General features: G+C 39.3%; 1 protein-coding gene across 1 annotated transcript; it reads right to left on the bottom strand.

Moving 5' to 3' along the window:
* Window positions 1-1,114: 1,114 nt before the first annotated feature.
* Window positions 1,115-14,168, bottom strand: LOC123695487 (pyridoxal-dependent decarboxylase domain-containing protein 1). Its single transcript, XM_045641352.1, has 15 exons — window positions 14,020-14,168; window positions 13,570-13,952; window positions 12,409-12,515; window positions 11,886-12,017; window positions 11,280-11,494; window positions 10,870-10,941; window positions 10,266-10,325; window positions 8,941-9,132; window positions 7,938-7,982; window positions 7,551-7,679; window positions 6,722-6,941; window positions 5,324-5,474; window positions 4,384-4,505; window positions 3,254-3,425; window positions 1,115-1,623 (listed from the first exon to the last, which is right to left on the bottom strand). The coding sequence occupies exons 1-15, from the start codon at window positions 14,089-14,091 to the stop codon at window positions 1,551-1,553; spliced, it is 2,145 nt and encodes a 714-aa protein (XP_045497308.1). The 5' UTR covers window positions 14,092-14,168; the 3' UTR covers window positions 1,115-1,550.
* Window positions 14,169-14,320: the final 152 nt, after the last annotated feature.

Below are 14,320 nucleotides of genomic sequence, written 5' to 3' on the forward strand. Positions count from 1 at the left end.
CCATCGCCACATGTCGACGGCTGCCGTCAAAACGTCGACGGCTGCCGTCAAAACGTCGACGGCTGCCGTTGACGCCTGCAGTTTGCGTTGCAGGCGTCGACGACAGCGCAGACTGAACAACTTATTCCGATGTGTCCTTGACGTTTGACGGCATCCGTTTTTGCCCGTCGACGTAGCCGTGGCGATGGCTGAAGTAGCCTCTGCCGTTAGTTGCCGTTCGTCTGTAAAAACGCTTAAAGGTATCAGATAAGCGTATAATAGCAGCTCAAATGTTCACGTAAGATATCGGTTACGGTTACTCAATTCTGGAATCGGTTTATTAAATACGGGCCTAATTTCAGTTGGCTTTCCTGTGTATTGTTTCAGGTAAATCTATCATGTATTTTTATTGACTTTATACAAAAACTATGCTAATATTAAAATGCGTTTAAACTGCTTTTGCGTGATAAAGGAGTTATGTTTCATTTAAAAATTCTTTCTAATTCGTCCAATTTGAAGATAACTGAACGTTTTTATACAATATATTATAGAATAAGTTTAAGAACATTATAATTATTTGGATCAAATGACTATTACAATGTCATATTATTCCAATGTAGGTAATTATGATGACTAAAGATTGAATAAAAGGCAAGAAGTTCACGGAATATAACGATCATATTATAATAATTATAGTCAATACACATCTTTAGATAATATATAATACCAGACAAAAAAAATTGAGAGAATATTATGTAGTATGGTAATGCATTGAAATTTTGCCAAAACATTAATATCATACAGACAGAACAAAATATTTTAACGAATGTATTTTTTAACATAATATTTATAAAAAAATTGATGGGGAACTGAGAGAAATATCACATTCAAATATTATTCAATTATTAATATTACAATTATTTTAATTTTAAGTAAATATTATTGTTTTTTATATATTATATAAAAAAATCACGATAAATTAAGATTTTGGATACATATGCATTATACGTTGAAAATTATAAGTGCCCTTACGCACTAGCGGTTAGCCGCTTTCCCGTTTTAATATGCAACCGCTTATGATTGTACGCACTAATCATTAAAGCGGTTAACCGCTAGTGCGTAAGGGCACTTACTATTTATATTTTTTTCGTCCCCTGTATGACGTATGCCGTAAATTTTCTTTTATCTTACAAAACCTCTAGAAATAAAACATCACTCAGAAAAAGCAACACATAATAACATCTCACTCATCAGAAAACGTTAATTTAAATTTTAAGGATACGTACATACTACAAGGCAGCAGTATACCAATACTATTTCCAATGTGAGACAGGGACAGAGCTAGATGACCTCTATAGCGCCATCCCTCTCTCACGCTGGAAGAAGTACTGCTATGAGACATGTCAGTAACCCCTCACTACGCTTACGAGAAATCCATTTTGATATATTTTTTTCCCTTGTTTCATATTAAATTGGTACACTTCATATTATCGTGACGAAATTTTACACCTAGAGGTGATAACTTAACACTAACTTAGCGCCTTTGGCATGTGTGTGTGTAACTTAATGTGTTATTCCGATGTCTCTTGCCGCGTTGGTGAGTGTGCGCGCGCAGGCTCATCTTGCTTGTCTTTTTTAACGCAGCTGGAAATAATAATACGTACGAGATTATTAAAAAATAATATTTTAAGCTATTGCATAGCTTCTATCGCGGGCGTTGAGCGCGGGGACCGAATCGAGAAATTCTGTAACGACGATATCATACCTACATCATTAAAAACGACGTGTGTTGGGTACTGCCGCGGTAAAGCTATTGCATGCTATGCCTTCAAGCCACACCTCCGAACCCGTCGGAGTGGTGAGCGTGAGGTTTTTTCGTTACGGAATTTCTCGATTCGGTCCCCGCGCTCAAGGCCCGCGATAGAAGCTATGCAATAGCTTAAAAAAACTTCGGAATTTTAAAAAACTTCTGAAAAAATTTCCAAACATCGGGATTCGGAGTATTAAAATTCGAGGTTTATACATTGGGCTATTATTATTACGTATGGAGGAGACACCACGAAGAAAATCTGTGCGCCAAGCGCTGCGCACGCAAAAATTTTGCTCGACCAAGTTTTAAAAATGATTATCTAGTCAATTACCGATGAAAAGTTATTTCTTTGCACTTTGCCGCATTACTTGAATTATTAGTGCAATATCGTAACACACTCGAGGGCTTTGATGAGTTTCATGGTTTTTTGCTATAAAACAAACAAGATATGAACGCGAGCATCGCGCTAAAGCGGCAGTTTGGCCATATGGCCTATGTTGAGCGGAACATGAGTGATGTAGGCGGTGTCGTCTCCATATGTATATCTCAATGGGTTTATATAATATGTGAGTCACCTGTAGAGGTCGCGCGTGCTCTGCAGCGTGCCGTGCGTGAGCAGCAGGCGGCGGCCGGCGGGCTGCGGGCACACTGCACACTGCACACTGCACACTGCACCGCTCACCTGTAGAGGTCGCGCGTGCTCTGCAGCGTGCCGTGCGTGAGCAGCAGGCGGCGGCCGGCGGGCTGCGGGCACACTGCACACTGCACACTGCACACTGCACCGCTCACCTGTAGAGGTCGCGCGTGCTCTGCAGCGTGCCGTGCGTGAGCAGCAGGCGGCGGCCGGCGGGCTGCGGGCACACTGCACACTGCACACTGCACACTGCACCGCTCACCTGTAGAGGTCGCGCGTGCTCTGCAGCGTGCCGTGCGTGAGCAGCAGGCGGCGGCCGGCGGGCTGCGGGCACACTGCACACTGCACACTGCACACTGCACACTGCACACTGCACACTGCACACTGCACACTGCACACTGCACACTGCACACTGCACACTGCACACTGCACCGCTCACCTGTAGAGGCCGCGCGTGCTCTGCAGCGTGCCGTGCGTGGGCAGCAGGCGGCGGCCGGCGGGCTGCGGGCACACTGCACACTGCACACTGCACACTGCACCGCTCACCTGTAGAGGTCGCGCGTGCTCTGCAGCGTGCCGTGCGTGAGCAGCAGGCGGCGGCCGGCGGGCTGCGGGCACACTGCACACTGCACACTGCACCCTGCACCGCTCACCTGTAGAGGTCGCGCGTGCTCTGCAGCGTGCCGTGCGTGAGCAGCAGGCGGCGGCCGGCGGGCTGCGGGCACACTGCACACTGCACACTGCACACTGCACACTGCACACTGCACACTGCACACTGCACACTGCACACTGCACACTGCACACTGCACACTGCACACTGCACCGCTCACCTGTAGAGGTCGCGCGTGCTCTGCAGCGTGCCGTGCGTGAGCAGCAGGCGGCGGCCGGCGGGCTGCGCGGGCGGCGCCCACCACGACACCACGCGCCCCACCACCGGCACGCGCCGCAGCAGGCCCTCCTGCCACGCCTCGCGTTCCAGCTCCTCTTGTGCTGCTTCTATACCTGGAAGATAAGAATTGTGACGTCACATGGTGTGTGGAAATGACATGCCGCTTTTGGATAGAAAAAACAATGTTGGCAAAATAGAACGGCACACGGCGTAGTAGACCCTCCCGCCACGCCACGCGTTCCAGCTCCTCTTGTGCCGCTTCTATACCTGGAAGTTTGGAGTCGTGACGTCACATGTGTGTATAATGGTGCGAAGTAATGACGAGCCGCTTTCGGATAGAAGAAACAATATTAGCAAAATAATCTTCAAGAAAGGCTCACGGCGTAGTAGACTCTCTTGCCACGCCTCGCGTTCTAGCTTCTCTTATGCCGCTTCTATACCTGGAACTTTGCGTGACGTCACGGGGTGTGCGTATAACGGTGCAAGGAACCGTTTGAGGAATTTAAACGCAATATGCGTATGAATTATGTTAACAAAATAATCTTTAAGAAAGGAGATTTTATGTCGCTTTCGTTCTTCAAAAAAAAAAGGTTTCGGGAGATTTTATAGATTTTTCTAAAATTAAGAATTGCAAAAAATGTTTGCAATGATAGTAATGTTCTGTAAGTTATTTTAATTCATTATTATGACTCGGATAACAAATATCCTAATAAACTTTTTTCAACAAAACACAATTTTATGGCGGCAAGAGGGGATAAAGATACTCTAAGTGAAAATTCAAAATAGCACATTAAAACCCATTGAGAATACTTGACTAAAACTTTTTTAAATAAGGATCAAAAAATTTGTAAAATATAAATAAATTAAGATACGGTGCAAAAATTTGTATTTCATCAGTACATCCTGATTTACTCTGAAGAAACTATAAAAAATAAAATATAAGAAAAATACTTTTTTTTTTTTATTGAAATTACACATAGAAAAAGCGAAGTAACAATGACAAATGAGTTTTTTTTTAGTAGAAAATTTAAAATTTTTGAACTAGAAAAAAAAAACAATTAAATTTATTACCTTTTTTCAATACTTCAGTCATATCAGTGAGGACCTTCGAACTTTCCTCCACTTCTTTACCAGCGGATAAAACTAAATCCAACAATTCATCTACATCTGTGTCCGCTGTTACCATTCCAAACCTGAAATTAAGTATTCAATGTTTTAATATCTCTTATGTTACACAATCTTAGTCACAATATATTCTTTTCTATTTTTTATAATATGTCAAGTAAAAATAAAAATATCTTTACTTGCATTTATAAATGTGTTTTTTTCTTTCAAATGCTAAATACTCAACTATTTTCACGAATATTATAAGACCTGCAAAAACAATAAAATCAATGCTTTGCAAAAACATAAAACATTGACATAGTGATCATATAGATTATAGTGGCTAAAAATTGAATAGTGATAGAATTGAAATGTCAAACAAAATTAGAAAATTACTAATTTATTATTCTTATCTTGGATAAAAAACACTGAATTGATCAGTAATTTTTCATTGTAACACAAATGTTTTCAACAATTTACAACTTAAGTCCGATTAATTTATGACTTCTGCACCATTTTTTTATTCCTAAAAAATATCAATATTAGGTTAAAACAAGAAGCTTATATCTAATACACTGGAGATTGCACTATGAACGTTGACTTGTCACGGGAAGGTATGACCTTGAATGACGCCTGGTTGTTCCTTCATCCCTTTCACACCTAACTTGGCAAGTTGGTGTGAAAGGGATGAAGGAACAACCAGGCGTCATTCAAGGTCATACCTTCCCGTGACAAGTCAACGTTCATAGTGCAATCTCCAGTGTATTAGATATAAGCTTCTTGGGTTAAAAGCACAAATACTCCCAATAACTCTTTGTATTCTACGATCCTAACCAGTACAAAAAAGGTCATTTATACCTTATATTTTTCGGACAATAAAGTTAAAAAAAGTCTCAAAACTCCATACCTAACACAGAACATGCCATCCTCCCCCTCCCCGCAGGAAAACGCGCCGTCCGTCGCACGCAGCGTGTGCACCAGCTTTCTGTTCAACGAGTTCAATTCTTCTGTTGGTGCGTCTTCCCAGCCCGGTGGAATGTAGCGAACACCGCCGAGACCTGTTGTATTTATTTATTTACTAGCGGTCCGCCCCGGCTTCGCCCGTGGTACATTTTTACGTTTTCTCTCCATAAGAACGATCCTCGTACTTCAAGAAATGTAATAAAAAAAGAATTAACGAAATCGGTTCAGTTGTTCTCGAGTTATGCGCTTACAAAAGCTTTGACTTACAGTACTAAACATACCAAAACGCACAAAGATAACAATTATTACAAAGTTTGACTTAAAGGTACAATTAGAGACAAACGATACAATATTAACATTAATAGGTCAACTTCAGATTTAGCACGTAAAAATTTATTTAACAAATTGAGAGCTGATGGGTGGTGATTGTAATAGTGTTATTTAAACTTGAATTTAATTTATTTTTTAATATTTCTTGAAAATTTCACAACAGTAAAAATTTAGCTTCATGGTCGCATTGTATCAATGTCGCTATTTAAACATTTTTACATGGTCAAAATTCTCATCTCGTGATTTCTACATATTTAAAGAGGGCAATATTAGTTTTACTGCGAAATGGACGCGGAGCGCGCGCAGCAGCACCTCCTTCCTTCTAGAACTTTCTAGAAGCTCCTAGAATATTCCGGAACGTTCGAGCGCACACAATTCCCCCGCGGAGCGCGTGCTCCAACGACAACACTAATTCTTCTAGCTCCTTCTAGAAGCTTCTAGAACGTTCACGAACACTACATCACGCCGCGCCAGCGCGGAACACGTGCAGCTGCAACGGGCAACCTCGCTAATCCTCAAAACATCTAGAACACTCCAGCACTTGACACTCCCGTGGATTGCATGCAGCTGCTACCTCGCGAATCTTTCTAGCACCTTCTAGAATATTCCAGAATGTTGGAGCGCACTCCGCGCCCCCGTGGAGCGCGTGTACCAGCCGCAACACTCATTTTTCTAACACCTTCTAGAACATTCCAGTACGCTCCAGAACGATCACTCCGGCCCACCCGGGCACGTGCACGAGCCGCAGCGCGGGGTGGTTTGCCACGCGCGCCTGGAACGGGTCGCTTATCTTTCTAGCACCATCCACAAGCTTCTAGAACCCAGCACTACGCGCCCGTGCGGAGCGCATGCACCAGCCACGAACACAAAACCTAGCACCATTTAGAAGCTTCCAGAACATTCCAGAACGTTCGAGTTCGATCCACGCCCACGTAGCGCGTGCACCAACCGCAACATTACACCTTCCAACACCTTCTAGAACATTCCAGAACACTCCAGAACGATCACTCACCGGCCCACCCGGGCACGTGCACGAGCCGCAGCGCGGGGTGCTGAGCCACGCGCGCCTGGAAGGGCTCGCGCAGCGCCACGGTGGCGTGCAGCACGTGCAGCTGCGCCGCCAGCACGCCGCCCCACGCCTCCAGCTTGTCCTCCTCGAGTAAAGCGCCCTCTAGCGGGCAGTAGCGGAGGACTACGCCGTATGCCTCCGTCTCGCACACCTCTATGTGGATCTGGAAATCATTTATTCACAGTATAAGGCGGTACCAAATGAAACAATTATGGTCTTACCGCAAAACAATTTAAACACAGTCTAACTTTAAACCAGGGATCTGTCACTTTAATCGTTGTCTATGTGAAAAACGACAAAACCAGATTAAAGAGAACCCGCATTTTGAGTTAAACCCTGTCTAAAGTTTTTTGTGGTAAGACAGTTAGTGATATATCCGAAACAATGATTTCATTGTGTATTATTTTAAATTCATATATTGATTTATATTACGCCTATTTTAATTAAGTTAGTTACATCTAAACAAGGTAGCTTATGCCAACTTAAGGCTACACAGTACTACAACAGAATTGTCAAGATTAAATTCATCTAATGCTGAATTAGTGTTTATTTTATTTCGTCACATGCTTTGAACAGCTGAATGGGAAACATATGGGACATTATATTTATAAGTTTTCAATATCAATATAATAATATGTAGTAGCTTGTTATTTTTTCGATTGCAAAAAAAAAGTACAAATTTAAATAAATTACTGAAAACTCTCTATATTCACTCAACGATTCAATATATTTTCTTGTGCATAAATTCTCATAATAATCAAAGATATCTTACCATATCAGCTTCCCGTTGTAACACTTGACCGAGCCAGGAATTCAGTTTGTCGTAATACGGCGGTGGCTTTTCCACGCCGGGGGGCGCGAATTGAAAGGCTACACATGCTGACGCTTGGCTTATTGCTTCCTAGTACAAAAAAAAAAAAATATTTTTTACAGAGCAGGGTAAAGGAAAGCGAAGAACAGCAAAATTTTATATTTAGTGATAAGGAAGAAATTCATTCAATCGAATGAAGAATTCAATTTTTCATTCAATTTTTCATTTTAAGAAGGATTTTGTTTTCTAGTCAATTAATTTGGATAAAAAAAATATCCAGGAAAAAAATATTTTTGCCATAATAAAGTACAGAGAAAAATTTAAATACTACTTGTAAAAGTTACATACCACTATGTCTACGTTTGGTGGTTCATCTCCTCCCGGTCTTTCACTCTGAAAAGGAAACATTACATAATTTTATAAAAAGTCAGTTAAATTGTTTATCAGTGTTATTCATAACTGTTTTTTTAAAACAAAACTTTAATCAAATTACTAAGACAGAATACTGCGCCTAATCTCAGTAAATTTTGGTTAGGTTATTGTATGGGCCTATTTTGTGTTGCGTATGTTACATTACATCTGTAAGCATCACGCACACAGTAACATGTGTACGCAAGTTACATGTGTAGGCGTCACGCACACACGCCCACGGGTACTTGTTTATACGAGATACATCTGTAAGTGTCACGCACACACACACACAAAGGTACTTGTTGATACGAGATACATCTGTAGGCATCATGCACACGCACACAGGTACCTGTTTATACGAGATACATCTGTAAGTGTCACGCACACACACAAAGGTACCTGTTGACACGAGTTACATCTGTAGGCATCACGCAAACACGCACATCCACAGTATGGACGCTAGTTACATTTGTAGATGTCACGCACACTGTTGCGCTCGTATCTCCCAGCTAGCGTCACGCACCACTGACCTCTATAACTATACGCTGGACTGGCTATCCCATACAAAATGACAGCTATTTGCTGTGCCGATTCAAAGCGCCCCCGGTGAAAGTTCTGAGAACTAATAAGATTACAAATTTCGTCGCTTCGTTTTGTTTACACAGGTTTAACTTCTGGATAATCTGAGTCTGAATCAAAAATAGTGTCGGTAATATTTCTATCATTGTAAGTAGTCGATATCAGAAAAGTTTTTATCGATAACAAACCATTTGTTTTACATCACAAGTATTAGTTCCATTCCCCCTCACTGGCCTCACTGCTGCCGTCAGCGCCAAAATGGCGATTTTCAAATAGGCACAAAAAATGACAGCAATAGCCTGTCCAGCGTATAGTTATAGAGGTCAGTGGTCACGCACACACGCACACCCACAGCACCCACCAGCAGTCGCAGGCCGGCGCTCGCCAGCAGCGCACGCGCGGCGCGCGCGGAGCGGAACGCCGCGTCCAGCCGCGCGGCGAGCCGCGTCGCGCCGGCGGCCCGCGCGCACGTCCACAGCGGCAACGCGCTGAGCCGGGCCGCTCCGCTGCACAGCCCGGCCACTACGCACAGCGTACCTTCGCGGCTGCCCGCCTGGAGTGGATTAATATTAGTTGGTTCAATAAAGAAACGAATCTTCAATGTCGGCCAAAGCTGACTTTGACAGATGGTAGGATCAGCAAAAAAGAAAATAAAAATAACGTAAATTGATAATTATTTTATTAATTATTTCAAATTGTTTGTTCACAAACTTTTTTGTTATTGTATTTGTGTATTTATATGAATTATCATATTTACGTATACAGAATGTAATAAAATCCCCATAATACTTGTAATAAGCCCATAAAACTGAACAACTTTTCCCAAAGAACATATTTTGTCAAATTCCAATAAAACATTATTTACTTTCGCAAATGCATAATTGTCATTGTAAATTTATGATAAAAACTATTATAGGGAAAATCAAATACATTTTAGTGATTTAATTTTTCCCTTTTTTTTGCATACCGTACGGCCGTGTGTGAGCGAGAGGGAATGATAAGCGCCGCCATTGAAGATTCGTTTCTTTATGAACTAGCTAATACCCAAATAAATTACTAATACAAACAAGCAAATAAAAATTCTTTATTGTGCCCCACAGAAAATTTCAAATGAAAATAAACAATAAGCAAAAGAGCATAACAGGCGGTCTAATAACTCAACCAGCAATCTCTTGTATATCACATTATATTATTAATAAAAAAAAGACGTGTGTCACTCTGGGACTGCCGCGGTAAAGCTATTGCATGCTATGCCTTCAAGCCACACCTCCGTGCCTGTCGGAGTGGGGAGCGTGAGGTTTTTTCGTTACGGAATTTCTAGATTCGGTCCCCGCGATCAAGGCCCGCGATAGAAGCTATGCAATAGCTTAAAAATACTTGAAAAAATGAAAAAAAAAATTTTTTTCGCGAGAAAAAAAAAACTTAAGTACCGCGCCATACTATGTAAACGCGCCTTAACGATACTATTTTTTTAAAGTTTCTTTACTACGCGGACCAAGTTGCGGGATGGATAATTGAAAAATGTTTATAGGAAGTAGAAAATTGTGAATGTAACAAAAAAAACAATTGCAAGAATTAACAACTTTAACTATATGAATTAGAACACTAACATTAATAATTAGCCACCTTTGACCACATTTTGGAAGCCGCGGGTAACAGTTAGTTTATAGAAATAAAAAAACTTACCGCATTCACGCCTTTAGAGTGATCGTTGGCTGTTATTGGTTCTGGGGCTCTATAAAATGTCTGAATTAATAGGTTAAAGAAAATTATGTAGATTTCTACATTTTAATTATTTATTTAGTAGTACTACAATCAAATCAAATATTCCATTTCAGAAAATTAAATATTTTTAATGGATTTTAAATGCGATTAATTCATTTTGAAGTGAAACTTCTTTATCAGGGTTGGAAAAAAATGTAGTGTAAACTTTTTCGTTACGCGTGACAATTTTCCGTTACGCGCCATCTTTTTCTTACCCCTACCACGCGTGATTCGACGTATTTCTGTAAAGTTGCAAATACTAAATTATTTTTTGAAAAATAAGGTCATAAAGAAGTTTCACTTCTTACGTGTGTACTAGTGTACACACTATTTCTACTAGTGTATACGCACACATTTTTTTTATTATTTTCCCGACATTTCGCACAATTTGCAGTGGCCACGGGGAAGACTCCCCTCCCAAATTTATAACACTCGCGTAAAATCAAACACTAGAAAATACTATTTCAACTCAGTTCTTGTTCAGTTAATCTGTTCTAAGCACTTATAAGTTTTAAGTAAAGGATACAACAGTGGGCAATCCAGGAACACCAAACCACAACCCGGGTGTTAATGTGAGAGAATCTGCTATGTTGTATGTCTGAAACAATATTGTTATTATTACATATTTGAATTTTTACATAGAAATATTCAGGCGTTCATGAAATTATTTTCCCAGCGGCACACAAGCTTTTTAAATATGAGCCAAAATAAGTTAAGGTGAATATTTCAATGAGAATAAGGTTTTGCTTCCTTTTGTTAAATTTATTTATCAATTTTAAAACCATTCAAAGACCTTGGCTTGCAAAAATATAAATCTTTAAGCTAGCCTTAACAAACTCAAATTTAATCAATGGACAATGTTATTTTTTATTATATTTTACCGTAATTTTAATATTCTTTTAAGAGCGTAAATTACGGTTTCTTTTTTCTATTTACCTGATCTCTATTAAGCGCAGCGGGCAAAGCCAATGCGTGTCCCCTAACATGTAAATGCATGTTCCGTTTCTTGCACACATCAGCCAGTGGGCCCAATAACGACCCAGCTCCCAGCGGTGGGCCTCCCACCTCCCCGAGCACGAGTAGCGGGGTTCGATTACTGGTTATATCCTCTTCGCACAGCTTGTCTAGCGCTTCTGTGTCCATGCCTCGACCTGGAAGATTTTATAAAATATAGAAATTAAATAAAAATAATTCAACATTTTAAGGTGTGGATGAAACTCATAGAAACATTGTAAATCTAGATTTGTTTAGAATTGAGACAATAAAATATGTGAGACAAAATAAAAACTGTTCACGAGTGAACTCAAAGGACCTTTAACCCAATGAGCCCAAGCGGCCCGATCTGTCCACGACACAATAGATTTTCTATTGTGTCTGTGATTCCGGGGCCTGAGTTATTACTTATAATCATGACCTGAGTTATTAATCATCATACTTACCTACACTCAAATTATTTGTAGAGATGTCAGCAACACATAAGTTATGATTTATAAAATTACTCAAACGGACCGGCCACTCAGTTGTAGATTCAATATAACAAACCTGCAACATCCACAGGAACAGGCCGCACACAGGCCAGCGGCAGACCCAGCTGCCTGCACAAGTGCTGCACCACGCCCAGCGGACTGGCCACACAGCTGTAGATGCATGGTAGACGGCTTGCAAATGCTAACGCTGAAATAGATTTTTTTTATTTTGAATCAACAACAAGAATATTTATAAGTAAATGACAACATATTTTATAGGAACATGACAGAAAAAAAAACATTGCTATTGTGACCATTTAATAGTATTTTATTTTTTTAATTAAAACTAGTATAAGAAAAAATTTAGTCCACCGCATGAATGATGTCATTTCTTGCTTACAACATTTTAGAATAAGATGATTTTTAAACTCAAATAGATGAATGAAAACCTCAATATTTAATATAAAAAGGGTAAGTACTGTACTTTTGATCCAGTTTTTGATTAAAATAAAAATTAAAAAAAAAACAAGTAGCTTAAAATTTTGGATTTAATAATTGTGCCTTGACTCTGCAGAAGTCTGTGTTGAAAAGTGTCTTACCTCCGTCTTCCAAATACCGTGGGTACCTGTGGTGGAGCAGCATCCTTGTGACTCTAACCAGACCTTCTAATTGCTCTTGGTGATAATAGGCACTGTAGTCTGATAACCTGGAATTATTTGTGAAGTGCATAAGTCAAAATTACCTTATGTTTTATAATATTTTTAAAGTTTTTTTTTTTAAATACTGTGTGGTGTTTTACCATTAATCATTTTTTAAGGAGTAGTACATCCTTAAAACTGTATTCAAACCTAGACAGTAGTTTTTGTAGGGTTCTTGTAGAAATGTAAATAATAATTTTTTTAAACAGTTTTTGACAGTAAATAATTTTTTTCTTGTTTGCTGATCTAATAAAGATACCCATATAATTTTTTCATCAATTGCTATAAAAAAATGAAGTCATCTAAAAGCATTTTAAAGATATTATTGACTAATAATGACAGTGTGAATGCTATGTTTAATAAACATTTAAAAGTATGCCATTGTCTTTGAATTTTGTTTATTATTTATTTACTTGAAGAATAACAAGTATCTGTAAAATCATTAAAAAAAATGTATTCAATGAAAACATGTCAAAAAATATATCCATGTAATGATCTAAGCATTAAAAACCTTAATAGTTTATGATAAGGCTTAATAACAAATTCTTATCAATTGATTAAAACTGTTACATTAAATTTATAATAAAATGTTTCCTGTCAAATGTGTGTTTTATTTAATGTAACATACTCAGATTTTAATCATTAACAGTACATATTATCTTTATAGTATTGATTTTACTGATAAAATTTGATAACCAATATTAATAGAAATGAGAGCTTATCCAGTTGTTTTGATGTTACAGTTTAATAAATGAAGGAAAGAATAGTCTTTATTGTATATACATAAGGAAGGAATCATAATAATTGAACTTATTAAGATTTATTTGTCACTTAATTTATTTTTCATGCTCAATAAATTCCTTATTTATAAGTATGATTTTATTTATGTGAATAGGACCATCCTATATGCCTTTTTTTACTTAATATTACTTAGATATACTAAGTTGAACATGTATTTCTTGGTACTTCAGTAGTCTTATTAGATGTTATAATTTCTAATTACCTGGAAGGTCAATTGATTTAACAGATGATGATGTTTGTTCATAGTATAAAAATGCTCACCTAAACATGTGTGACATCCAAAGAGTCGTTTCGCTCGCTATATGAGCACCAAGTCTGGCTGCATGACTTCTTTCCAATCTTCCAAACAACGCTGAAATACTGTGCGATAGAATGGCTGCACGAGTCACAGAATCTGTCGGTAGTAAAGGTGGATCCGTATTTTCACAACTAGGGTCTGTCTTCAGCACCAGATCTTCTAAAACCTTTAATATCTCGTCCATAGCCATTTCTTCCGGTTCAAACACACTACCGCTGACTTTCCGCAGTTCCGGTTTTTTCTCTTCGTCCACTGCATCTTGGGAATCTTGGGCATTGACTACAGCTTCTAATCGTCCCACAACTTCGGATACTTGGAATTCTAGCCCGCCAAATAGGCGCCGGTCCTGTGAGAAGCAATGTTTAGACATAGTGCAGATACAAACATATATGTAAAGAAGTTGAGTGCCTTACCACTTCCGGTTGGGCTTCTTCCCCAGGACTTGTTTGGCCTGTTTCTATATCCGCATTTTGTGCATCTCCCATTATGCGTGGCAAATTATTCGCAAAAATAAAGACACCAACAAAATTTGTAAACGTCACTTCTATACAATGTTTTGACTTTTGACAGTTCACATCATTCCCGATAGGTACCACCCATTGGTACCACCCCGAAACGCATCGGTATCGCCACAGATCTACTTATCGCAGTACCTGCAGGCTGCAACCTCCAAAATAGATTTTTTTCCAAACTGCAGTTTGTATTTCGATACGA

The sequence above is a fragment of the Colias croceus genome, chromosome 11 (genome assembly GCF_905220415.1).
Source record: "Colias croceus chromosome 11, ilColCroc2.1".
Taxonomy (NCBI): Eukaryota; Metazoa; Arthropoda; class Insecta; order Lepidoptera; family Pieridae; genus Colias; species Colias croceus.